This window comes from Sander vitreus, chromosome 5, assembly GCF_031162955.1.
Source record: "Sander vitreus isolate 19-12246 chromosome 5, sanVit1, whole genome shotgun sequence".
Lineage (NCBI taxonomy): Eukaryota > Metazoa > Chordata > Actinopteri > Perciformes > Percidae > Sander > Sander vitreus.
The window spans coordinates 5145251-5172912 of record NC_135859.1 but is presented as its reverse complement, the minus strand read 5'-3'; the positions used below and the strand labels follow the sequence as shown (position 1 = coordinate 5172912).

Below are 27662 nucleotides of genomic sequence, written 5' to 3'. Positions count from 1 at the left end.
GATGAGGTTTCACAGGACTTAAGATCCTCTGCATTCCCAGTGTGGTTAAGACAGGGAGTGGCTGCAGAACTCAGCGTGCTCCTCCAGACCTACCATGGCCCCGAAAGGCAAGTCGTCCCATCTCTCCACTCCAGTTCCTTTTATCTGAAGTCTGAGTAATACCCACTCCTCTCTGCTCTCTTGCATAAGCAATATACACTATCCTTGGGGCAGATGTAGGTCACTTCTTCACAGTTTCCTGCTCTGCTGGTGATGGCTGCACATGTGGCAGACATTACAGCTGTTTCCAGTTGTAAAAACGGCGAGAGGAACCAGCTGCTGTCAGCACCCGGTGGACGTGATAGACAAAAAAAGCGGAGGCCTGATAATTAAATTATCAAAGGCTTTCCTTGTTTCAGTTTTTGCTCCCTTTAAAATGTGTTGCCATTGGCTCCGTCTCCAAGGGCCCGCTGAAGAAATGTTTTCAGTGTGTTTCATTACAGACGCAGCTCAGCCATAATGCCTCTCCATAGAAGGTCAAAACAAATACTAGACAGCAGTTGCTTGTTAAGTATTTGGAAGATGGAAGACTGAAATGAGACTCTGCGAAATAACAGTGCTCTGCTTCTGTTTTCATTTTAGAGCAAACAAAAGGGAAGCTTTATTCTTACTCTAAACCATTGTAACGATTCTACCTAGAAGGTCAAGCACCTGCCTAAACTGAAATTCTATATTGTCAGATATTTCTTTGGGGAACCTCTGAGGGAAATTATAGTCTAAGTAATGATTGTTTTTGCCAATAAATATAATCAAACTGTCCACCATTATTTCAGACTTTGGGTAATCTTTGCTCTGAGTGGTGGAATGACTCATTTAAGAAGTGAGCCTCCTGCAATCCTAATTTGTGTCACAGTCTGACCTCATCTGGCTTCTTAAGCTTAGCCGATTCAACAGAAAAGTGGGAAACAGCCAGCCATTTCTGTCCATAAATGATCCTGCACATTAGTCAGGTTGATACTGTGGAATATACAATAAAAGTGTAAAACGAAGGCAATACTGCTTTGTATTCTGAGGAACAAGCCTCATAAATTGATTAAAGCTGTGTTGCAGGAAGGGGGACTGCTGTCTGATAGACTTCCACAGCGAGGGACGCTCCTCTGGGAATACATGCTTGAGAGTGCAGAAAACTGTATGTTATCAGTTTGACAGTGAAGCTGTTTCACTTTTTCCTTTGTTTAGGCAAAATCCCTCTTAGGAATAGTTTTGCGATGAACGAATAGTCGGAAGACAAAGAGCAGTCTGCTGCTCGGCCAGGGAAGGGGTTGGTGGTAGTGGTGGTCATGTCCTTCCTGTCCCCACCCTGTCTTTTTAAGTTTGATGGATCCCAGCCTCATCCACTGACCAATGTGTCTCCTCCAGCGTGACATGCCGCTCTGTTTTTCTCCCCCTGCCAGGTTTTAAAGTGGGTGGAGGAGACAGTTCATGCCATGAAGGTCAACCTGCTGTCCTCCAACCATGACAGTGCCCAGGAGAACAAGTGGGATGTGCCCTTTGACCCCAGCCTTCGAGAGGTCACCGTGTCACTCAGTGGACAAGCACCACAAATCGAGCTCAGCGATCCCTTCGGTAGACAACCCATTAAAACTGTTTTCCAGTGGTGGAAGAAGTATTCTAATGCCACACTAATACCACACTGTAAAAATACTCTGTTACAAGTAAAAGTCCTGCATTGAAAATGCTACTTAGGTAAAAGTATGTAAGTATCGTCAGAAAAAAAGTACTCAATGCAGGAAAATGGTCACATTTAAAAAAATAGAAACGATCTAAACTGTGCTGTGTTCATTCTGCTAATCATTTCAGCTGTAGGCCTATATATTGTTGGGTAGTTTTTCATTTATAATAAAACATCATATTTTATTATCTGTTTTGTCTGCAAACATATTAATTTGTAAAGTAACTAGTAACTAAAGCTGTCGGATTAATGTAGTGGAGTAAAAGGTGCAATATTTCTCTCTGAAATGTAGCGGAGTAGAAGTAGAAAGTGGCATGAAAAGTACAGTACAAGTACCTCAAATTTGTACTTAAGTACAGTGCTTGAGTAAATGCACTTAGTTACATTCCATCACTGCTGTTTTCTTTCCTGCCGTATTAATTAACAATATTTTCTGTGCCCCCAAACAAGGGAAGACATATTTTACTTTGAAAGGTTCATTTTCTTGTGTTCTAGGTCGTGTAGTTGGTGAAGCGCAGGGCCTGAAAGAGCTGTTGAACATTCCCAACTCGGCTCGTGTCGTCAACCTGAAGTTTCCCAGACCTGGGGCTTGGAAACTGAAGGTACACCTGTGGAGAATAATCCATAAATATGTTTCTTGACTTTTTTTTCATGACTGTGGGCTAATGGAATACTATTGCTGTCTTTCTAAAGGTGAGCTGCAGTGGGCGCCATACTCTGAGGGTCACAGGAGTCAGCAATCTAGACTTCCGGGCCGGATTTTCCAGTGTACCTGTGTCAGAGTTCAACCACACCAGAGAGAGGCCAATTAAAGGTTGACGGACATGTTTCTGTTAGCTTCTTGAGTCTTCTTTGACTTCGAACACGTGCAGAAGATGACTTCTTGACGATCTTTTTTTGTCTCTCAGGACTTCCAGCCCATGTTTTGCTGAAATGTACAGGCCTGAAGCCTCCAGGTCAACTCAGCCATGTGGAGCTCATGTCAGGCTCAGGCCGCTCATTACGCACCATCCCCGTGCCTATGCCACCTGACCTCGGCCAGCAAGGACTGTGGAGTCTCCCGGAGTTCCGCACCCCCTCCCAGAGCTTCTTCATCAAGGCGACGGGCAAAGACGAGGAGGGCTACCGCTTCCAGAGGCTGTCTAGTGTCTCCTACACCAGCATCGTTCCCGGCAAGACAACCCCCCTCCCTGCAGACATATCTCACCAAAGCCACTCCGCAGTGTCTCTCACTCCTCATCAATCTCTCTGGTGACCTTTAATATTTATTTCCTTCCTCGTGTAGATCCCCCAGCTGTGAGCATGCCTGATGTGGTGCAGGGCTTCTACATGCAGCCGGCTGTGATTGGCTGCTCGGTGGAGAGTGACATTCCCTACAGGCTAAGATTCACCAGAAGTGGGATAACACTGGGAGAGGAGAAGTTCTTTCAGTGAGTCTTTCCTCTGTTCACTCAGCACTCAACATTTGGCTCGCTTTCCCAATTCCGGATTCAGATTCCTTCAGATGCTGTGGCTTAATTCGCCCATTACCTGCTGTTACGCTAATTAGGTCCCTCGCTACTCTTACAGTGAGCAGGTCTCGTCTGTAAAGTATTAGCGCTGCTTGACTGCTAAGTTTTATTGGCTCATATGTCGGGAAACATGTATACACCGTTCATTTTGTAAACATTACATATTCGATTGTGTCATCTTGAGAAATAAACAAAGCGCCTATTCTTTCTCGGTGTTGACGCTCTGCTTTAAATTACATTCGTGAAGCTGTGTGTGTGTGTGTGTGTGTGTGTGTGTGTGTGTGTGTGTGTGTGTGTGTGTGTGTGTGTGCGTGCGTGTGCGTGTGTGCGCGTGTGTATGTGTGTGCGTGCGTGTGTGAGAGATACTAATTGAATGTGATGTAAAATGGGATCTTCTTGCTATTGTCATATTCCGAATGAACCAAGCGTGTCTTTGTATCAGGAATTCTGCTATAGCATCATGGGAGATTGCCCATGTGTCAGCTGAGGATGAAGGACTGTATGAGTGCGTAGTGCAGAGCAGCGCAGGACAGGGACGGGCCTTAACACAGTTGACTGTTAGAGGTATGTCTCACACACATTCATACAACGATCCAAGCACACACACCTCCTCAGTCGTCTTGCCTGCATGCATCACAGTCACAGCAAGGCTTTGAAATACGTAAGTTCCAGCCATTTTCTTTTATCTTAGATTCATGGCTAAAACATTGACATGATACAAAGCATGCCAGCACAAACATTTGTATGAAAGAGTAAACTATCTCTACACTGTTTGTTCACCGCTGACAACACCGGTTTGATGTTTTGGTTGTGTTTCCACCAAAACAGAGCCTCCTCCGGTCCTCAAGCCGGCAGTGAATGTGACTTCCTCTGTGGGAGGCGTGGCTGTGCTGTCCTGCCAGGTGGAAGGCTCCATGCGCCACAACTTGACCTGGTACCGGGCGGGGCATACCATCCGGGCCCGCTCGGGGAGGGTGAAGCTGCTGTCCGACTCATCCTTGCAGATCAGCGGGGTGCGGACTCAGGATGCTGGGGAGTACCACTGTGTGGCCACCAATGCCCACGGAGACAGCAGAATCACCACGTGGCTTCTGGTTCCAGGTATGGCAGCACGATACCCTGTTGATTATCTGCTTAAACACTTAACACATCGGAGGCCTTGCGGCTCCTCTCAGGCCCCCGTCATCTGTTTTCCATTATTGGCTTAACCTCCTCAGAGTTAGATTGAGCCATTTCCTTGTCAGAAAAAGTTCCTCATCAGCCATTCTTGATGTATGTTAAAAAGTGTGGCTTTTACCAAGGGCACACACTCAGATGTTTGTAATGCATTTAAAAGAAATAGCCAAATAAATGTGAAACCTCTGTAGCAATGATGTCAGACACGGTAAGGTAATTGCATTGTAGCCCACATCATCAGGAGTTTACTGATGTCAAACTTGCGATAGGGAAGTTATAAGTTACATCATGCAGCCAGCGGTGACAAGGCCCTAGTCATAGTCAGCATTTTGCCTCTGTTTGACTTCAATTGCAGAGGCTCCTTCTGTGGTAGTTCATCCCCTAGGCCAGGCTTTCTCCCGAGGGGACGAGATCCGCCTCGTCTGCTCGGCGTCCGGCTCCCCCTCTCCCCAGCTCTTCTGGAGCCATGGAAACATGTTCCTCACTAATCGGCCGAGGTAAGGGAACTCTCAGCCCACTCAACACCTCCGGCACAGAGGACTCAGAGAGTCATTGCATTCCACTTTAACTACATGCGCGTTTGCCACAGCTTGTTTGCATGACTTTGGAGATTTACATCTACTGATGTAAAGTCTTTTTTTCCAAACCACAAGTACTTTATATGCCTGTGTAAAATACATATTCAAAGAAACATTTCTCTCATGATACCCAAGAATAGCAGGGTTAGAGATGAATTGGCGGTTTACATCTGCACATGTAATCACGAAGAGTCAACGATTGCATCATACAGGTTGAGTCTAAACCAACATGGAGTTCTGACCATCAGAGGGGCTCTCCCAGAGGATGCTGGGAACTACACATGTTTGGCAACCAATGAGGCTGGGATGGCCTCACAGTCTGTGTCACTTACGTTTGCAGGTAAGTCAAGATATCCTTACAGATGTTGAGGGGGCCAACGTGAAAATAAGCTGTTGCCTTTTTACCATTTAGTCTCTCTTTTTTTTTTTTTTTTCGTGTTAATTTTGTGAATAATCGTTTCTGTATGCATTCTTTTTTTAAGACTTCAAATAAGAAATTAATCTGTGTTATTGACTATTGTTCAGGAACATTTGTTTTGAATCAATCTGGGAATGATATCCAGCTCTGAGTAGAGCGAGTGTGGCCACATGCTGCTGCTGTCTCACGAAATAGGATATTTCTCTTCTTGTTTTGAGAGCGCTGACAGTTGTAGGCCCGAAGTTTCAGTCATGGCATGTCAGTTAGTGGTTTACAGAAACCTCAAAACTGATGGACTGTGGCAGCCTCTTCCTGGGGCGTGCTGTTATACACACTTTTGTCTCTGAATGACATCTTTAACAACATTGATCTGTGAAGGCAGCGCGCGTCTTGTGAGATGGATCGTGTCATTCCTTCAGCTCAGCTGTCTGCCTGTTCTTAAAGCATCTAACCCGTTGGCACAGAGTGTGTGTGTGTGTGTGTGTGTGTGTGTGTGTGTGTGTGTGTGTGTGTGCGTGTGCGTGTGCGTGTGTGCGTGCGTGCGTGTGTGTGGTTTTTATATTTACCCCCAGGTCTCTTCTGCAGCCTTTACTGATTTTATCCAACATTATGATTATTTAAAAATCTGGTAAATTGCTATAAATTAAAAATGATTTAAGAATGCACAATCAAACTGCTTTCTTTTAGGGATGCTGGATTTTGTAAAAAAAATATTTTTATTTATATTATTTTATAATTATAATTTTTTATACTACTTTTATTTTCTATCCTCCAGAGGTGCCTAGAATAACAGTGGCGCAGCAGGTCGTACTTGTATCTGTTGGTGGTGTTGCAACTCTAGAGTGTCAAGCCACAGGCGTTCCCCCTCCTCTGGTTCACTGGTTCAAAGGTAAAATAAAGATTAAAAACATAAAAGCGACTGAGGAAGGTTCATATAAGAGACCAATGGGCTTGTTTTCCGTGTGTTTCCAGGTGAGCTTCAGGTGGGCTCTGCTCCTTTCGTCGAGCAGGATGTCCACCGCGGGACGCTGCACATTCAAGGGGTGCAGGAGGTCGACGCTGGTCAGTACAGCTGTGTGGCCAGCAGCTCTGCTGGAACCTCAGCTGGCACTGTCAGTCTGGAGGTTGGAGGTGAGACCGCACTTCAGTGTTCCACATAAAGCTTGTTGTTTTTGTTTTTTTTCTCACAAAATATACACAAAGGAAAATTTCACTCTTCCCTCCACAGTGGGCCCATTGTTCTCGGAGGCACCGGTTGACGTGACGGCAAACGTAGGCGAGAACATCACCCTCCCTTGCCTTGCCCGCGGTTCCCCGCAGCCGACGGTCACCTGGCGCAGACAGGACGGCAGACAGATTCTTACGAGGACAGACAGCCACAGTAGAACAATGCAGCTGGAGAGCGGACATCTTGTAATCCAGAGTGAGTTATCCGTGAAACACTATCACAGAAAAGAGCTTTGGTCTGCAGTGCAGGCTAATGCAGCTTCATGGTGGCTTTGCACTGACTGGCATGACTGCAATTTTTAGAGTGATTATATATAGAAGAGGTGCAACCTTTCATATTAAATTCAGCTTTTCTTAAGAGAGGGAGGGAATCGGGATGCCATCGGTAAAGTTACCGTGTATATATAAGCAGGATCCATCCTGCTAAAAGCACTTCTTCTGGTCTGTGAAAAACACACACAAAAAAGTCACTTTAATTCTGTTAATCATTCTGCAAGAGTAGGTGTCCCTTTGTAAGTATTTCTCCTTCGTTGTGAGATTGTATTTCCATCAGGGCATAGGGGAAATTAAATGGTGAACTCTGGAGGCCTTTCAGCCTGCAATATGACTAATCTTGGCCACTGAAGGTGATCCTTTGTGCTCCTGAGACTAAATGTTTATGGCGTGTGTAATGTTGTATCGGAGAGGAACGGACAAATTAGCATGGGCTGCCTCTGTCATTGTTTCCATTTGTGGCTGCCGTCTGACCTAATTAGCTCAATCTGTTGCATATTTTTTTTTTTACCTGCCATTGTTTTAGAAAATGTCTCTATCTATATTGTGTCACACGCAAACTCATACCGTACACATGTTGATGTTCCAACATGTGATCTCCAGAGAACTTACCGAGTAGGACACGTGTGTCAGCAGGCTGGCAGCTGAGGCAAACCCATTAATCCCGTTACTTTCTATTTTTAACTCTTAATTACAGCACAGTCAAACCAATAATACCACTAGTATTGTGTAGGGGATTTAACTGCTATTAACATGGACTTTTTTTTCCTAGATAAATAGTTCTTTCTCAGTAAACGTAGAGATGCTGGTTTACTGTGTGTTTGACTACAGGTGTCTGGTTGGATGATGAAGGGCTGTACATCTGCGAGGCCAAGAACCAGTTTGGAACCATTAAATCTGAGGCCAGAGTTGTTGTCACTGGACTGGGTAGGCTTGTCTAAGCTCTCTCTCTCTGCACCGTTTATTTTAGGGACAATGGCAGCGACTGCAAAGCTGACTGTGGCCTTAAAATACTTTTGCATTTTCCTGCTCTTGTTTAGTATTTATATCTTAACATTTCCTGCAGAGCCCCCTCTCTTGGTGCAGGGTTCCCCAATCATCACCACTGGCATCGGCCAGTCCCTGAGTATTCCTTGCATGCTGTTGGATGGAATACCTCTTCCAGAAAGACACTGGTCCCAAAATGGAAAACCTGTAAGACTGACTATTATTCAACTTTCAAATAAGTACTGTACGTCACGCAGATCATCTCTATGTTCCTGTGTGACAGCAGTCGTTTCTCTTCTGCGCAGGTTCAGCTGAATCGGAGGATGTTCCTGAGGAGTGATGGCAGTTTGTATATTGAAAGAGCCATCCCAGAGGATGCTGGGACATATGTCTGCACTGCGGTGAATGTAGCAGGCTCCGTGAACGTCACAGTCACCCTGGAGGTCCACGGTAAGGTCGCAGGTTAAAGAAATTGTCCTACATTTGGAAATCGTGTTTGCTATCTTGCCAAGCTTTAGATAAAAAAAGATCAATACCTCTCTCCATCAATAGAGGGGTATCAATCTTATCATCTCAACTGTCAGCAAGAAAGCAAATTAGCCTTTTCCAAAATGTCAAACTATTCCTTTAACTTCACATCCCTTTAAGTTCACATCCCTGAATACAGTTTCTTAATGCTAGAGACACTGGCAGGTTTAGACCAAAGATTACAGTTTTGGACAGTCATGTCAACAATGTGCTGACTCAGCATGGAAAACAACAATATGTCAATGACTTGACCACCTGCTGTCATCATAGTGAGAGGCTTCATTTATTGCGTGCTGTGATGAAAGGCTGATTTTGTTCATAGGCGCGTAATGACAGACAGGCCAGATTACGGTTCATCATCGGTTTGTAATGAAGAAATGCCTCGGGCACTGACACTGCTGCCTGGCTAAGGACAGTGATAATACTGTGGTCCAGGCAGTCAGACAGCTGTGTTTTGTGACCTACTTCTTCCACAGTGCCCCCTGAGATCAACGCTGGTCCGTACCACTACATAGCCAATGAGGGCGTCGCCATCACACTTTCATGCGAGGCCAGCGGAGTTCCCAAGCCAAATGTTGTCTGGTCCAAGGTAGGATGTCACACTTGCTCTCAAAATCTACTTTTCTTAATGATTGCTTTGGCTGCATCCCATAAACCCATGCATGACTAATTGGCTAGTCCTTATTCTCACAAAATGGTCTAGTGAGGATCACACTTGGCATTCATTTGTCTTAAAATGAATCATCATTAAGACTTTGTAAATTGATGAAGTAATAGCTATACCAAGCATGTTACATTAATATCCAGTTCTGCAATGGTGATTGGATCTATATTTCTTTTATAAGTGTTGAGTAAAGTCTTTAGCCAAACCAATCATTAGTAGGCTATTGATGTAATCAGCACTAGCATGAAGATAGTGATAGTAATAGTAGTCATCTTCATCTATGAATGCTTTCTCTAAAGAGTCACTACTTGAACTCAAGTCATGTTAAGGCTCTAAGTTATTACATTTTATTTTCATTTCCCTATTGGCGTATAAATCTAGCAACACAGTTTCTCCCTCTGGTCTTATTTTCCTCTGATTTGTCTGAACGCTCTAAAAATACCACCAACACTAACGGTTTGCATTGCATTTAAGATTTGATTAACCTGACCAGGAAAGATGTAACTATGGCAACTTCACCATATTGCTGCTTGACTGTGAGACATCACTCAGGATTGTATTGTACATTAGGAATCTATTTAAAAACCTTCCCCCTTCCAATACAGCACTTGAGTAGAAAAAGAATCGTATCACACGGAGGAAGCCTGAAAGGTTCAATGCAACCAGGCTGAACCGGTGCACAGAGAATGAACCTTGTCATCAGATGTTTTCACGACATACCGTATGTCATACAGTGCTACACCTCTGTCTTGTTGCCTAGTGGGACACTACTACAATATGATCATTAAAGGCACAATCAAATTACTTTTCTGCCAAATTATCAATTATAGATTAGTATGGAATGGATTTAGCCCCCGCAACGCATGAGCAAACACTCCACACCATGACATAGTCAGCATTATTACGGAGTTTGGTGTTTTAAGCCCCCAACGTCGCCTTCCAAGCAGCGCGGCAATGGTTATGTTTAGGGTTAAGGTTAGGGTTAGCTGCCTGGAAGGCAACGTTGGAGGCTTAAAACACCATCGAGCCATTATTACTGAGGGAGCTCAACAAACATATTGCTGAACTGAGCCAGATTTTTTCTTCCTTGCCTTCTCCCAAACATGTTCAGAGTAGTACTCTAGAGTCAAGTAAATTTCTTTTCCTGTCAGATAAAAGTGAATCTGTAAAAGCAATTTGATGTTCAAAGCAAGTGCGTGTGCAGCAGGCTGCATTCTCATATGCGTGTATCGGGGATAGAGAGCGAGTTAAAGGGGTGCTCTGTAATTATATTAGACATCAAAGGTTGGGCTGCAAACCTTAAACCGAGTTGAGGGTCCCTGCGCTGTTGTGCAGACAGCTTTTATCTACAGTATATTCTGTCTTGTCTTATGCCTGCTCTTCCTCCAGGGGAGGCAGCCTCTGCCCAGGGACCACTCCTCTCTTCAGTCTGACCCTGATGGATACCTTCACATCCCCCACCCGACCACTGACAATGCAGGCATCTACATCTGCACTGCCACCAGTTCTGTGGGCTACGCTAGCCGAGAGATCCAGCTCAGTGTCAACAGTAAGGCACATAAATGTTCCACCACAGTCACCCAAACAGAGCAGTGTTTGATTTAACGGTCTGTCTAGACTGTATGATGTTTCACTGTTTGAACATTTTTAGAGATACAAAGCAGGTTGAACATGGTGCTCTTACCACTTCCTTCCCTTTTTTTTACAGCCATGCCTAAGATAATGGGTGTGAGTGGCCCTGACAACACAGTGAAGATGGCTGCAGAGGTGGGGACAGAGGTTGTTCTCCCATGTGAGGCCCAGGGGAGTCCCTCTCCACTAGTCACATGGAGCAGAAATGGGCATCCCATCCCCCCCGTCACAGCTGGGTAAGAGGAACGCTTACCTCACTCCGACAATGATGCAGTCAAATTAGCTAAACATCATGTAACAAACGTTCTCACCATACCTTACCTCTGACTTAGCTAACATCTGACTCAGCTTTTACAAGGGGACTCTGACTGAAGCTGGCTGCCATTCAAAGAGTTTGAAGGGCAGCTAGGCTGAGGCTGCAACAGTCTGCCGGAGAGCTGTGTGCAGCCTTCCCTCGTTGGCTAAACTGAGGAGGAACATCTGGTCCCACATGGTTCACTGCTTCCCAGCTTCCATGTGTGGTCACCCTGGGTGCAGACAGGCTGGCCGACTGGGGACACAGACTGGATAGATGACAGACAGACTCCCCGGGCCAGACACCAGAACGAGAACGGTTTTGGGGTAGATAGAAAAATGACGGGAGTGGGTTGAAAGCTGCGGTGACTCACAGATACAGTATGACTTGTGTGGGGCCAGGAAGAAGAAAAAAGGTGGGGGTGGAAGAGGGGAGGAAAACGACCTGACAGAGGAAGAGATACAAGCCCTGTCTGCCTGATGTTCGGATTCCCTGGGGTGCTTCAGCAGTAAAACAACATGCTGACTCTTTACTAGTCCTGTCTGATGAGAATAACACATCTCTGTGAACAACCCCCACAGCAGCCCGTGCTTTGCATATGCAGGACCTGCGGAAACAAGCACGCTGTGAAAGAGGGAGATTCATTCTCTCCAGCCACTCTCTGTGGGGTCAGAGGAAATGGCCAAGGGGTGCTGACTGTTGAAATAACTTAAATCAGTGGGCGATAAGATTTCTTCCATAGCTATGTAATAGGCAAAAAGAGGAGGGGGGGGGTCAAGACCCAGAGCTATTAAACTCAGTCAGTGGATTTTTCACTCTAGATCCTGATCCTGATTAGGCTAATTTGTCCCAGTTAGTCTTTGTGTCAGACTGTGTACACAGATGACTTGACACCAATGTGGGGAGTGATGGATGTGCGAGTGGTGGTTCATGGCTTGTGTGTGCGAGCTTGTGTCAGCCTCCACTGTGGCACAGCTGAGCTGCAGCGCCACAGTCTGAGCAGCAGTCGTTCAGTTCCTATGCTAGATTTTGCTGCCTCTCCTAGGACGTTTTGAGAAGGTGGGGAATCGACGTTACACCATATGTGCAGCTGAAATAGAGGGCTCTTTGTGCTTGAAGCACATTTCCACTTACATGTACATGTTATTGTTATAATTCAGTTGCTTAGCAGACACACTTATCTAAGATAAATCAAAGAGGTGTGTTTACATTTGTGGATATTAGGCATTTATACAGCTGGATAGCTTCTGGTGATATTCAGGTTACCTCACAGCCCTTTAAAGTCGCTGACCTACATCTAATCTACTTTTAACCTACATTTTACTGCTTTTGTTTTTGCTGCAAAACACGTTTTTGGAGTGGAGCGCAGTGCATGTGATCGCCTCCATCTATCCGTTTGTTTGTGACGAATGGATGGTTTGGCATACATTTTGCTGCTGAGTTTCCACATGGTTGTTCTCAGGAGGACAAAACATATTGATAACAGAGATCTGTGTGACCTTCCATGTAGTGCCTCCATCAGGCCAACTTTTTGATTTTTCAAAGTATCTGTATTTCCTAACATCCGTGTAGTGATAAACACACAATAGCTGCTGTGCACATTACTGTTCCCAATAGGGCTAATCAAAATGTTAATCGTGATAATGATTTTGGCTCCTAATGATCACAAAAACAGACTAATCGAGAACAACGACTATATTGCACATTATGTTTTGCAACTAAACTCTTACTTTGTCTTGTCTTCTTAATGGAACAAAACATTTCAAACGGGAAAAGTATTAAGGGAAATTTCACAGTTCTAGGTGTTTTCACTGTTGATTGGTTTAACTTTTTCACTGTTTTTTTAAGTTCAGTAATTGCAACATCTTTCCAAAAGACAATGAGTAATCGTGTTAAATAATCGTGATTTCAATATTGGCCAAAATAATTGTAAATATGATTTTTTCCATAATCGTGCAGCCCTAGTTCCCAACTAGAAGAAATGCATTGCTTTTTAAGAGCCTATGTCCTCTCCCATGGCAACGTCACCAGGTTGTGTAACGTTGTACACTGTAATTACTCTGAACAATGGTAATAGAGAAAATAACTCACTAGGGAGATTACTAGGCCCTGGGTAAGGTCCATACTTCACTTAGTGCTTTCTTGTTCAGAACTTTCATTCATCACTAGATCCAGTTTTATTTCTGACAAACAACACAAATGAAAAGATGCAATCAACAGCTTTACAATGTATTTCAACTCTGTATTTCTATCACTTTCTTTTTGTTTTATATGTAGAGCTCAGCAAATCACTATTAAAGTCAAGTATATACAATGCAATGGATGACGTAGCACTAGGCTCCATTCTTTTCACAAATTGCTTACATTTGTACATATTATCTAATTAATTAACATACTAATGAACCACTTTATCAATGTGCTTCTGGCAGTAACTGTACTGGGAGTTCACTGTCTGAATCTGTTTACAGGAACTGTTTTCATCAACTAAAAATAGTAACAGAAATGAAACTGCATCTTGAAATTTGTCCTCACACACTATCAAGGTTTTACCAATACTATAAACACAAGCAGCCTTTGTAAATATGTTTCTATGTAAGTGCTCATATAGATGTATTCATGCTCCACAGTGTAAATGGGACACTAGAGGTAAATAACGCTTCAAAACAGGAACACTTCATCTCCCAAAACACAGCGGCTGTAGATCTTCAATTACTCATAAAGTGTTGTGTTTTCTCCATCTCTTTGCCCCTGACCCCTAACCACTCCCCAGGTTCACTGTTTTGCCTTCAGGCTCTCTGAGGATCACTGATGTGCGCCTGATTGATAGTAAACTTTACACCTGCACTGCAGAAAACCCAGCAGGCAATGTGTCCCTAAGCTACAATTTACACATTCAAGGTAACTCTGCACGGCTTCATTAGAAAGCTGAACTTCTTAGAAACCTTAAAACTTTCAAAATTCTGTCAAGTTGATATATCACTTGTTATATTGAACACATCACTTCTAACATATGTGAAATATGTTAATAAATCGTTGTGTAGCAGATGTGGCGAGACATGCCTTTACACTATTTGTTTTTGTCCTCAGCTAAGCCCAGAATTCAGCCAGCCCCTTCCCTCCTGAAAGCCCTGATTGGCCAGAGAGTGTCTTTGCCATGTGTGGTCCAGGGAGAGCCAAGCCCTGAGGTCAGTTGGTTTCACAATGGACTTCCTGTTGGGGTCAAGAACACAACGCCTCTCAGGATCCAGCAGGTCAGCCTGGCTGACCAGGGCATTTACCAGTGTGTGGCCAGGAACAGCGCTGGACAGGAGACCCTGGAGATCAAGCTGGAAATTCTTGGTGAATATCTGCAGTTCAGTTCTTCAAACCCTGTTTGTTCATTTTAAGAAAAAGCAGAAATGTACACAACTCTGCAGTATATACAGCATATTGTGAATCATGTAAAACCTATTAAATAACCATATCCTAGCAATGAAGGTGAAATGAAGATTTATATACACTGACAATGTCCCAGATGAAGGCTCTCCCAGTCTTTAGAGGTGCATTCTCTCGAGGCACAGTAGTGCCATGCTGCAAGAGGATAAGGGCCCGGTTATACTTGAAAAATAAAGGTCTGTACGTCGTTTTGTCCAACCACGTCAGAAATCAAAAGTGTTTGTAGTTGTTCCAAATTACCACACTTGAAGGAGGAGTGAAAAGCCGATTGTCATGGGGGGGGGTACGTAATATTGTCTCTCCTGGAAGACATCGTTAGTGTTGCAGTCAGTTGTTCACAAACAGTAGTAGAATGAAGTAGTAGAATAAAAAAAGTGAGGTAGAGAGAGAATTTCAGAACCTGGCTCTGTTCTCACCTTCGCACAGGCCATTCAGTTCAGTGTGAAGTGGGTGTGAATGCCAAATTGTGGAGTTTCATCCGACTTTGATAAAGTGTGTGGGGATGGGGAGTCCAAAGCTATTCGACCATCTGACAAGCACTTCTGATGGAATATACTGACCCCTCAAGCAGTCCTTTTAGACTGCAAACTGTTCTGAATCAAGCCTTCTTGCCATCAGTAATGGGGTACCGCAGGGTTCTATTCTTGGTTCACTACTTCTACATTATACATAAATAAAAAACATAATTCTTAGTAATCAGTACTTCAATACCCACATTTAAGCAAATTATAGATGTATATTCCCTTGGTTCCACTCCAACCCAGGCTCCTAGTCATCTTCACTCTGCCTTTGGTGCTTTCCTGATACCACTACCCCTAAAGGCTGATAAGACCAAGTACATGTGGACGTACTAACCTTGGCAGCGCTAGTATGCACCTTTTTAAATGGAATAAACTGAAAACTGTGCTCAAGATTGTTTCATTCCACTTTTAGATTTTAAAAGCTTTATCATGTGATGTTTTTATGACTCTTGTAATTACTTTTATTAATTCTGTTTGCCACTTGATTTGATAAGGGGTACTGTAAGATGTCTCAAATCATACACTCACAACAGCCCCTCAGATACCCTGAAGGCTTATTCTCACTTACTTAGTTACCTATACTGGAACCTCTATTAACTAGAGACCGTCTTTCAACCAGCACTTAATATGTTTTTCTGTCCTCACAGAGGCCCCGTCCTTTGCAGAACCCGGAGATGCCATCATGGAGAAAGTAGCGAACAGCAAGGTCATTATCCCTTGCCCTGCTGAAGGTAAGAAATGTTTTACAGTTGAGTCACCCTTAGACTGAAACGAATAGGGCAATCAACGGTCTGGCGTTTAGAAGAGATAAAATTTGCAGCATGTGACTCAGACTTTTAGAGCCCTAAATGGATGCGTCTTTTTTCAGTTTTTTATAACACAAGGAAAAATTCCATGGACAGATATGTGTATTTGTGCACCATCAAAGGAATGTTTGGCTGTCAACATAGATAAATGATCAAAAAACAGAAAAACGATCCTTGCCATTTTAAAAGGCGTATCCTCCTTTTATCGCAGCACATAGAGGCATGCTGTTGTCTCTATATTTTAACATGTCTGTGCAAACAAGGTAGCATCCTGGAGGGATGTGCACAGCTCGTTACTTATCGGATCACAGTGAGTGTCTGTGTATGTCTGCAGATGCACTGATGGATACTTAACCCTCTGACAGCCAGTGCAAACAGGTATTGTTTGTGTAGAGCGGTGTCATGGTTACCAGCACTGTGAGAGAAGGTGAGGACTGTGTCCAATATAGAGCAACAGCTGGAACCTCAGTCTGCCTTCTGCCTCAGTGAGCCACATCTGCTTTCCTCCGCGTCGGGGCCTGCTGGGAGAGGAATCCTAATTACAGGCTGCAGCCGGCAGATGAAGGACGGGGATGTCCGAGGTGCACCGTGAAGCACAGGAAGAGGAAGATGAAGCCACACTAGCCCACCTTCTATTCCAAGTCATACTTGCTGGCAGGCAGGCAGGCAGGCAGGCAGGCAGACTGTACCAGGCCTCACACAGAAATGCTTGATGCTCTCGACAGCCTAGAGAGGCAGCCGGCAGCAGGAAACAAGGATCCCCTTATTGTTCTCCTGAGATGTATCTGTATGAGGGAGATAAAGTGCAGTCTCTGCCAGAAGGATGTTATTAATTCACCAACAAGAGCATTGCATTTGATAGAGGTAATTATTTGAGAAACACATGGAAGAAATAATCTCCGGCTTCGTCAGCCCCAGCAAGAAAATTCAAAGTCTTCTAATGAGATCTGTTAACATCTAAAACAGAACATCTGTATGAATTTCCTCACAGCAATGAGATAATGAATTTGTTTAGAGCTCCTTAACTGTAAACATGTGTTTGGAGAGGCAACAGACGATAACATCACCTTTGCTGGTGCTGCGTCTCCTGTGGTTGGTATTTTTTTGGATTGAGGAAGGGTGAAGTGTTTGATTTCCCTTCCTCGTTCGTGGTGTTTGTATATCTGACACTTCTGTAAATAGACATAGCCGTGGCATTTGGATTACTGCGCTGCTCTTTTATTGCCACTCGCTGGTCCGTCCTTGTTCTGGGTAGTCTGTTGTGTTGGGTACAAAAGATCCTCCACCTTTTCCCCATTCCACCTTCCTCCTCTTGACCATTTCTCTTTTCCACCCAGTAATCCACAGCACATATCTGTTTCAGGCTCCTGAGTGTACGCACCAGTGCCTTTGAACTGCTTGTTCAACCACTCCTATTCTTACTGCTCAAGACTCTCACCTCAGTCTTTGGTAATACATCTTGATGCTAGTGTTTTAAACCTTACATTTTACATCTCTGCAGCATACTGGGACTTGCTTTTTTTAATGTAACCTTGAAATCTTAGGCTCGCGGGCTGAAAGGACCCATTTTGGCAATGTCTTCCCTGCTGTCCAGCAGATACATGTAGAGCTGGCTTTTTTCTAGTCTGGGCCGCTTGCCCACTAAGTTTCCCTGTAGAGAAGCAGAAAGATGGAAGTAACTTTTCTTTCTGTCAGACGTGATCAATATAGCTCAGTTTATACTCACTCACAATCCTTTTCTTGTCTCCGCACCTGCAGGTTCACCTCATCCCAAGGTACGCTGGTTCAAGAATGGCCTGGAGATACACCCCGGACAATCAGAGCTTTCTGTGGCAAGGGATGGAGCTCTCGTAATTAGCACAGCGTCTGCCAGCCACAGCGGGGACTTCAAGTGTGTGGCGACCAATGATGCAGGCTCTGTAGAGAGAAAGACTAGGCTGAAAGTAAATGGTGAGAATTTTGTTACCGCTATTTTTCTCCCTTTCTAACAAAATACCTTAAACTGAATGGAAGCATAGGGACAAATCTTCCCTTTTATTTTTGTGCTTTTATTTTTGTGCTTCTGCAGTTCCCCCAGAGATCCAAGATGATGGGCAGCCGCTGAACCTTACAGTCACCTTGAAGCAGCCTCTCACTCTGGGCTGCGATGCCTTTGGGATCCCCTCCCCCACAATCACCTGGACTAAAGATGGTCATCCTGTGAGTTCTTTCACCATGAATTCCTGTTTACGTTATGTAAAACGTGGGCTGCATGCAATATACCTTGTTGATATCTAGCTGTACAATGCCACCAAGTGGCCATTGTTCTAATTACAATGACATAAGACACTAAAGAGGCACTAAACTGGTTGCTGTAAAGTGCTATATAAATAAATGTTGATTGATTGATTGATAAACAGATTTCTGTACCTCCAGGTGGACAGTCCTGGGGTGTATCTGCAGAATGGGAACAGGCTGCTGAGAATCTACAGAGTTCAACCAGAGCATGCAGGAAGATTTGCCTGCACTGCTCAAAACTCAGCTGGGGAGGCCCGGAGAGAATATGACATAGTGGTGCAAGGTGAGCTCATAAACCAGCTGTCTTACTGGTATTTAGTATATTAAATAATAGAGTGGGGAAAGACAGATGTAAGGATAACTTCTACATTAAGTAGAGAGTTAAAAGGGAGATTTTTCTTGGCAGCCGTCTAAAGCCCCCAAAGAACAGTTCAATTACACTTTAATACTCCACTTAATGTAGCATAGATCCTGAAAGTTGCCATACATACATCCTACAATGCTAATGACCTAATTTACTGATGTCCCTCTGTAATCTGGGTGATTTTAACATCTCATCATTTTTCCCTCACAACTGTGATTTGAAATTTGAAGTAATCATGATCTTGTTCTGATTAAAACCATGTGAACTAACAAGTGTACTGTATTTCTGGTGTATGCGTTACCTTTTACAGCTCCGCCGGTGATCTCCGGAACATCCCGGCTGCAGGAGTTAACTGTGGTACTGGGCCAGGAGGTGGACTTTCAGTGTCGCGTCAGCGGACGACCAGCACCCAGAGTGGAATGGAGCCGCGATGGAGAGTAAGCGTCACTCTAAATGTTTATTGATGTGACATTCAGCGCCACGCACCCATAGTATTGATTTGATCCACCAACCCTTCCTCTCTCCAGGGTTCTGTCCCGCGACGGAGACCCCCATGTGGAGTTTCTAGAAGATGGCCAGGTGTTGAAGGTGAAGTCAGTAAGACTGAGGGACCAGGGGCTTTACCAGTGTCTGGCCAGTAACAACGCAGGAACTCAGATGCGCCAGTTCAGACTCACAGTGCAAGGTTTCTATTTATTTAAGACACATACACTCACAACCACACTGGCCTAAATTCAGTTTATACTCTCAGGGCACTATCTTGCACCCAGCGCAATTGACTTTGTACACCGACGCATGTATCATTCCTATTTTGCACCCGACGCACAGCGGACTTTTCCCTCAACAGACTCACCTCGGTAAATTAGGGAATGAACTTTCGCTCCCGAGGGCGGTTCAGCAAAAAGAGGAGGCGTGTTCCGGCGCAAATGTTCCCTAGTGCTATTTTGCAGTTTCAGAAAACCGTTCTGCCACAGACCAGGAAAAACCTAGTCTAAAGTCAGTGACGCGTGTTATTCAGATGCTATTTTAAGGGCCCATGCTTGGCCGTAATGTAGAGTGTGCACACCGTGCGTACACTTTGCTTCTCTCATCTAACGGACCCAGCAGTTCCCATTTTTGCAAAGCATACATAAATACAAGGAAAAATATGACACAACATTTCCATGAATCATGGATGTGTTGATGACATAAATTAGGAAATATTATAGGACTTAAGGAGATGTGATGTTGAACTGCATGTGCCGATGCCACTTAACCCAAATGCCCCAGCAGCAGCACGGGAGAGGAGAGACAGAAGAGCTGCATCGTCTATAGTGAGGTCATCTCGGTCTAACGTTAGACTACATTGCAAAAATATCACCATGCATTCATAACCTCGTGATTCAGTGAGAGTGAGCCCAAAACATCGGAAAGTATGTTTTTGTGACATTTCTTTATTTACATTTTGACAAAAAGAAAAATCAATAGCAAACGTCGGTCTCCTCGGCTGTGAGCCGCTCCTGGCGTGCGCCCATGGATGTATTAAGAGCGTGCGCCTAGCAAATCCGCCATTATAATAGCAATCCGCCATGGAACAAGCGCGCCTGCTTTTAAAGGGAATGTGAGATAATGCTCTGATTGGTTTATTGCACGTTACGCCCAAACCACACCTATGAGTAATGTAGCTACTTCAGACCAACCCATTTTAGATTTGCGTCGGGCGCAAGAGTAATTTATCCCACCGGTATAATAGCAACAGCACCCGAGATCCGCCCACAAAGCTACATGCGTTTGGCGTTTGATACTTGTGTTTCAGATCGTTAAAATAGGGCCCTCAGTTGTTTTTGTTTTCTCTACAGAAAGATATTAAAAAGATTAAAAAAAAATAAAAATAATTGTTTAAAAGTTATCAGGATATTGAATGGTTCTTTTCCAAAAAGTGCTGTGGTAGCAGTATTGTTTTGAGAAAGAAAATTATTGAACATGATATTTAATTCATGTGTAGAAAGCGCCTCTACAGTTGTACTATTTAACTCTCACCACACTGCCGGGTCTATGAGCACACACTGAATTCTCTTTATGCAAGGCTCCGGGGATTTCTGGGTCACTTTAAGACCGTGTGCTTTAATTACCCAACGTTTTGCACACTGCATTTCTGTTTTAGACAGTCTCCTGCACAAAACAGGCCAATCCCCTAAGGATCTATTCATCCTATGCTATGGGCTAGTAAAAAAATCTTACTGCCTGTAAAACATGAAAGTATTGCCGGTCTTTCTCTCCAGCTCCCCCCACCATCAAGGGCCCCAGTGAGACCTCGGAGGTGTCGGTGGTGCTGGGTTTCCCCACAGTGCTGCCCTGTGATGTTGAGGGCTCACCCACACCCAGCATCACCTGGTTAAAGGACAACCAGCCCATCGTGTCCAGTCCCCAGCTGACATACACCCGCGGCGGGCAGTCGCTGCGACTGGGGTCCGCCCGGGGAGACAGCACTGGCCTCTACACCTGCAGGGCCACCAATCCAGCCGGCACCGCCATTAAGCATTATTCCCTGAGTGTTCTGGGTAAGACACATCTACGCCACTTACACATTAAAGTGGCTGAGACAGAACTTTAAATAGAAACACCTGTTTTTTCCCCCCTCTCATCAGTCCCGCCACAGATAGAAGGCGACTCTACATCCTTAATGTTTGGTCGTCTGGAGGAGAAAGTACGGATCAATGGGAGTTTAACTCTCTCCTGCCGGACCAAAGGTTTCCCGGAGCCCAAGGTTAATTGGTTCAAAGACGGACAGGTTGGTGTGCCATCCTTACAAGCTATGCAATCACTATCAGCCTCTACTGGCAACCAGTATGAATTGCAACAGCCTCAACAGAATGTACATCCTCTTGCACAAGCCACCTCCACAGATGTTGTACTGTATGAGTAAGCTAGTTAATTATAGCAAAGACATAGAAGAAGAATCCAGGGATTAAATATCATGACCAATGGGGAGCAGCAGAAAATGCATGAGGATTGGGTGGATGGATTATTTTCTTTTCTTAAATGGGGGTGGAGGTATTGTTTCGTTTTTTTTATTTATTGTAAATTGGTTGTGTTATGTGTTACAAAAGCCAGACATTTAAACACCTGCCAAATGTTATGTTGACTAATAATAATAATAATAATAATAATAAAACATTAATAATACTAATTATCTAACCTTTTAAAACCCACCACTGATACTGATACCTATACACATTTTTGAAGTGAGGCAGGGAAATCTTAAAGAGAACTTCACCGATTTAGGATTATAACTAAATATATTATATAAATGCAGCAGAACTAGAGATATCTTTTTCATTCCCTGCATTCTTCTTTCTTGTCAAAACCTGGCTCCTACTTTACCCACAATACATTTGACCGCCAACAGTTCAGTTTAGAGATTCAGGTGTGTTATGCTAGAGGCAACTCTGCAGTAGTAAACAGACTTTGATGTGAGAAATCGTTGGTGTTCCCCTCTTAGAGAATTTATTAGTATTTTTCTTTTGTCTTCAGTCGCTGACTGGAAACTTCCATGCCGGCATTCAGATGAGGGGCCACACCCTCCTCATAGAGAACGCCATGCTGTCTCATGAGGGGCAGTACACCTGTGTGGTCACCAACTCTGCAGGAGAGGACAAGAGAGACTTTCATGTCACCATCCAGGGTGTGTTGGGCTAAATCTGTGTATAATAAATGTATCATGATTTGGTATTCAGGTCAAATTGAAATGTCAGATGATCTTTTCACATACTATTGGTCAAGTAAAATTTAGTTTGGTAACTTGTAGATTTGATGTAGTATAATTAAGATGTTTTTGAATAACAGAAAATCTTCAATTGACTGAAAAAGTGACCTGACACAAACATGGCCTTGTCTTGCCAGTTCCTCCGGTCTTTCAGCGGGTGACTAACAGAGAAGCAGCCTGGGGTCTGGGACACGAGGGGGACGATAACCAGGACATGGTAGAGAAGCGGGAGGTGGTCCTGGGCCATCCAATCACCCTGTCCTGTGAGAGTAATGCCATCCCCCCTCCTAAGCTCAGTTGGTACAAAGATGGACGAAAACTCACCTCTGCCGATGGCGTGGTACTGCTTCCAGGTCAGAGGGAACTCTTTCCTGTGTGATCTCAGTTAAAAGCAGTAGTGTGGTTGTTGTGCATGACTTGGGGGCTTCATATTCATGGATAAATACTGATGCTGTATGTGTGGGTTTGTCCTTTCAGGTGGACAGGTGCTACAAATCGCCCGAGTGCAGAAAGAAGACGCTGGAAAGTATACATGTCAGGCTGTTAATGAGGCCGGGGAGGACCGCATGCACTTTGAGCTGGAGATCCTAGGTAAGCAAGCGCATGTACATCATTTAGCTGGAATTAAAATGTATGCAATAGTGGCCGGGTTAGCTCAGTTGGTAGAGCAGGCGCCCATATATAGAGGTGTATGCCTTGACGCAGAAGGTCCAGGGTTCGAGTCCGACCTGGACGATTTTCCTGCATGTCTTCCCCCTCTCTCTCCCCTTTCATATCTAGCTGTCCTTTCCATTAAAGGCTGTAATGCCCAAAAAATCTTTAAAAAACAAAACAAAAAAACGTATGCAATAAAATATGTATTAGGGCTGCACGACATGAGGAAAATACGCGCAATGCGACAACGTTGTTGAATATTACTTGCGATAAATATAAAAGATATTAAAGTGTTGTTCTGCATTAAAGTCAGTTCTGCAATTATGCTGCTTTCAGTATTCTGCTAAAATACAACAAATTGCTTGTTGAATTTAAAACAAATGAAAGGAAATCATTTCCAACATTCTTTTATTGAACATTGAATTGAATATAAAACAAATCAGAAGTTACATTATAAAGTGCAGTTTTCTACTATTAGCTTTCGCGATATGTCGCAGCCTTTTGCAGAGTGTTTATTTGGCCAGTTTATAATTTAAAAAAAATTGCAGCCCTAATGTGTATTCAGAAAAGATACAAAATCATCTCTAAAAGTGGGTGTCTAATGTGTTTACCTCCCCAGTTCCTCCTGTGATCATGGGAGCATCAGATGAGTTTATGGAGGAAATGGGAGCGGTGGTCAACAGCTCTGTGGTCCTCCACTGCGATGTGACCGGACACCCCGCTCCATCTGTCTCCTGGCTGAGAGACGGGCAGCCGGTGCACACAGACTCACAGCACCACATCAGTGAGGATGGGACTCAACTCCAGGTTGGTCATTGTCGACTCTTAGACAAACACTAGCTTGTAAACAGATCCAACTGTGACATGTTGTATTGAGGATAAACACTTCCCAATCCTATCTTCCAGCTCCTCAGTGTCCAGGTTTCAGACATGGCTGGGTATTTGTGTGTCGCTGAGAACAAGGTTGGAACAGTTGAGAAGCTCTTCAGTCTGACAGTGCAAGGTAAGAAAAATCTATAACTCAAAGGGCTTTGCCACTACCTCTGTATATTCAATTTCCCATGTGATCAGAAGGACCAATATATGTATTTTGTGTTTTTATAATGAATGTTATCGAATGTTCTTGTGTACAACACAACTGTTGTATCCTTTTCAGTGCCTCCTAGAATAATTGGCCTTAAAGAAGAGGACATTAGTGTGATTGAGGGCCACATGGTGTCAATGTTGTGTGACGTCCAAGCATACCCTCCTCCCGAGATCACCTGGACCAGAGACGGGCAGGTCCTCCACTTCAGCAGTGGCATCCACATTCTGCCAGGTCAGACCTCGGCCACCCATAACACCCAAATCATTCTTATGTCTAGAGAATTTCCTTTTTTTCAATCTAATATTGGCCCAGGTATTACATTTCATATAATTGTGTATATATATAACCTATAATAGGTGGCCAGATGCTACAGTTGCCCCGGGCAAGACTGGAGGATGCTGGGCAATATGTATGCACAGCCACCAACTCAGCAGGCCAGGACCAGAAGAGCATTCTCCTCAGTGTTTACGGTGAGCAAACACATGGTGACCTCTCTGCACAATTCAGCTACATATACAGATGATCAAATCTAAAAACATTGTCTAGGCTTAAAAATCTGTTTACCGCAAGCCAGCTGTGACCGAGGATAGTTCAGGAGTGAATCATAGCGATTCTGAATGAATCAAACTGAGATCATGCCCCTGTCTTTATGTGCAAACCATCAGTCCTGCCGACCCTGAAGCCCCGATTAGATGCTGAGTCAGACTTGGTCACACCACAAGTTGGCTCCTCGGTCACCCTGAGATGCGAAGCACATGGTGTTCCTGAACCTGAGGTCACTTGGTACAAGAATGGGCTGCAACTGGCCGCAGGCAACGGACTGAAGATGGATCCTCACCAGCTGGAGATCACTGGAGTTCAGGTCAGGAAGAAATGGCTTTACGTCATACGTTTGAGGCTGCAGATAAAAAGTATTTTAAGGACTCAAAGTGGCTTTTGACAGAGCTTAAAAATAACAGACTTTACACGCAAATATATTAAATGTATAAGGCATACATACTTAACTTTCACACATTCATTCCATAAAATACACTGATTGGAAAAGCGTAGGTAAACTGGACACATGCAGTAGCTGCATACTGTATGTGACAAGATGCAGCACTTGCCCTTTCTTTAAATGGTTGTGTTCAAGTTAATTTGCCTGACTCTGAACACATGCACCAGCTAGCATAGCAGGATAGAGCCAAGTCCCTCATTTTCATATAGCTTGTGTTCAAAATGCATCCTTCCTTTACCACAATGACCTTCTTTTTTGGTTCCTAGATGGCAGATGGTGGCATCTACACCTGCAAAGTATCCAATGTGGCTGGGCAGGTGGAGAGGACATTCAGACTGACCGTTCATGGTGAGAATACCTCTGCTTTGTTATAAAAGCAACAAATATCTTCAGAAGGGAGTGGTTTCATTCTATAAATATATGTCCACAGTTCCACCTGTCCTGGACGGGCCTCTGCAGGAGTCCCTAAACTACACCCATGGCTCCCATGTGGCCCTGCTGTGTGAGGCCTCAGGGGTCCCAGTGCCCAGCATCACCTGGCTCAAGGATGGAACTCCTATTGGTAAGAGGGAGGCAATGATGGGTGAATTGGAATAGTATGTGTCGTGTGTGAAAGCTACTGTAAGCGAATGTGTTTCCTGTTCAGAGAGCAGTCTGCAGTGGCAGTGGTCCGTTCGAGGGAACAGACTGGAACTGGGGCCCCTCACTCTGTCTCACGCTGGAACATACACTTGTGTTGTCAAGAACAGCGAGGGACACACACAGAAAGACTACATACTCACAGTGCAGGGTAAACTAGAAATTTGAGCAAAATAACATCCACTCACCCTAGAAAATTGTACATATTACTCCTAAAAGGAAGGATTTTCAGTGGCACTTAGCCATAATCTTTGTCCTTCTCAGTATCGCCTACCATTCTGGACGCTGAACACTCATCTGATGTGAGTGCACCCATGGGCGAGGAGTTGACCCTGGAGTGCAGAGCAACTGGAATCCCCACACCACGTCTCAGCTGGCTGAAAGACGGAGTGACTTTAGAAGGATCAGACGCCCGTCACATCGCGTAAGTCATTCACATTCCCCATTTACTGCCAGTGCTTAACGTGCACACAGAATGGTATAAAGGAACAGTAATAATTATAATAATAATGTCATGTAGCACATTTTGCTCGTTCAAAGCTGCTGAATTAGTTTTACAAGCAGCACAATAATCAATCAACACCATTCCCTAAAGGCTTGGTAAATGAAATAATAAACATCATTGTCAGAGATAATGTGCATGACAGAGGGATGTGTGGACAGACAAATGGAGTCGTTTATAGTCCCTTGCCTAATTTCATCATGGGGAACAGTAAGAACAGCTGTTTTACAGCTGTTCAGCAGCTTCCATAGTCATCGCAACTGCATCAGCCAGAGAAAGCAAATGTCTGTGTGTGTGTGTGTGTGTGTGAGTCAGTGAGAAAATCGTGGGATGATGATAATGATGATGGGAAAGTAATACTGAGGTTAAGAGGTGGGCTGGACAAATGGTTTAGACAGGAACAATGGATAAAGTAATGCGTGTTGTTAATGTGAAAACATAACGTGTATTTGTAATCCGGCAGTGTGACCCCTGATGGCAGCACGCTAACATTACTGAGGCTGAGTCCCGAGGATTCTGGGACGTACACCTGTTTGGCTGTCAGCCCGGCTGGACAGGAGAGCAAAATCTACACCCTCTTTGTACTAGGTCAGTTTGAACACCAACATTTTCTATGTGTTTCTGTGTTAGTGTTCCAAGTTTCTGAGAAATTTGTTTTCATTCGATTTGGCTTGTCACAGTCCCACCGTCCATCTCTGGTGAGACCACTGGCCCTCGAGAGGTGCAGGTCACACAGGACAGTGCTGTGACTCTGGAGTGTCAGGCGGCCGGAAACCCTCCACCTCGGATCAGCTGGCTGAAGAACGGGCGTCCTCTGCTTCTCTCTCCTCGTACACGCCTCCTATCTGGTGACTCTGTGCTCAGGTCAGTTTAGACAGAGACAGTGGTGGAATGTAACTAAGTACATTTACTCAAGTACTGTACTTAAGTACACATTTGAGGTAATTTTACTGCACTTGAGTATTTTTTTTTCATGCAACTTTCTACTTCGACTCCCCTACATTTCAGAGAGAAATACTCCACTACAATCATCTGACAGATTTAGTTACTAGTTACTTTACAAATTAAGATTTTTGCAAACAAAACCCAGTTTATAAAATTTGTTTTTATTATAAATGGAACAACCCAACAATATAACGGCCTACAAGTTCAGCTGCATTGATTAGCTGATTAAACACTTAGGTGATTGACGGAACTGTTTTTTTTTTATTTTGTTTTTTTTATGATCAATTCTTTATAGTTTTCTTTTTTTTTTTAAACGTACTGCACAAAAACAACACAGATTACACAGGAACAAAACCCTCTCCCACCCCCCACCCTCTGCGGTCTCGAGGAAAACAAAACCAAACAAACAGAAATCACACCAGTAGCAACCTTGAAATATTTGTTTTGTAGATGATTTACGTAAATGTGACTCTTGAGTAAGCGCCACGTCTATGTTTTTCCTTCTGAACTAGTCCAGGAATTTAGCTCGTTCAATCGGCCCATTCACAGCCCCCTGATGTTAACTGAGAGGATTGAAAGCTCAGCCATCCTTAAAATGTACACGTATACATGTCTCGAGTACCCTACCAGAATTTGCTTGCTTTGTAGTAAAGGGTGACTTGTTAGAGCTAAGCAAAAGTGTGGTAGAAA

At 44.0% G+C, this 27662-nt stretch overlaps 1 protein-coding gene across 1 annotated transcript in view; it reads left to right on the top strand.

The window, feature by feature from the left end:
* Positions 1-27662, top strand: part of hmcn2 (hemicentin 2) — a 56537-nt gene that overhangs the window by 7331 nt on the left and 21544 nt on the right. Inside the window, 42 exon segments of the mRNA XM_078250157.1 lie at positions 1434-1605; positions 2207-2313; positions 2405-2525; positions 2620-2883; positions 2997-3141; positions 3665-3786; positions 4051-4323; positions 4754-4895; positions 5189-5316; positions 6170-6283; positions 6367-6525; positions 6623-6817; positions 7726-7821; positions 7961-8088; positions 8187-8331; positions 8886-8998; positions 10463-10622; positions 10782-10941; positions 13771-13898; positions 14088-14339; positions 15604-15687; positions 17521-17712; positions 17831-17961; positions 18178-18322; positions 18714-18840; positions 18931-19088; positions 20665-20943; positions 21031-21173; positions 21917-22067; positions 22286-22501; positions 22626-22739; positions 23422-23609; positions 23709-23805; positions 23959-24120; positions 24246-24359; positions 24555-24751; positions 25153-25234; positions 25317-25448; positions 25533-25676; positions 25790-25949; positions 26491-26615; positions 26708-26891. Coding sequence (XP_078106283.1) covers positions 1434-1605; positions 2207-2313; positions 2405-2525; positions 2620-2883; positions 2997-3141; positions 3665-3786; positions 4051-4323; positions 4754-4895; positions 5189-5316; positions 6170-6283; positions 6367-6525; positions 6623-6817; positions 7726-7821; positions 7961-8088; positions 8187-8331; positions 8886-8998; positions 10463-10622; positions 10782-10941; positions 13771-13898; positions 14088-14339; positions 15604-15687; positions 17521-17712; positions 17831-17961; positions 18178-18322; positions 18714-18840; positions 18931-19088; positions 20665-20943; positions 21031-21173; positions 21917-22067; positions 22286-22501; positions 22626-22739; positions 23422-23609; positions 23709-23805; positions 23959-24120; positions 24246-24359; positions 24555-24751; positions 25153-25234; positions 25317-25448; positions 25533-25676; positions 25790-25949; positions 26491-26615; positions 26708-26891 — 6449 coding nt within the window.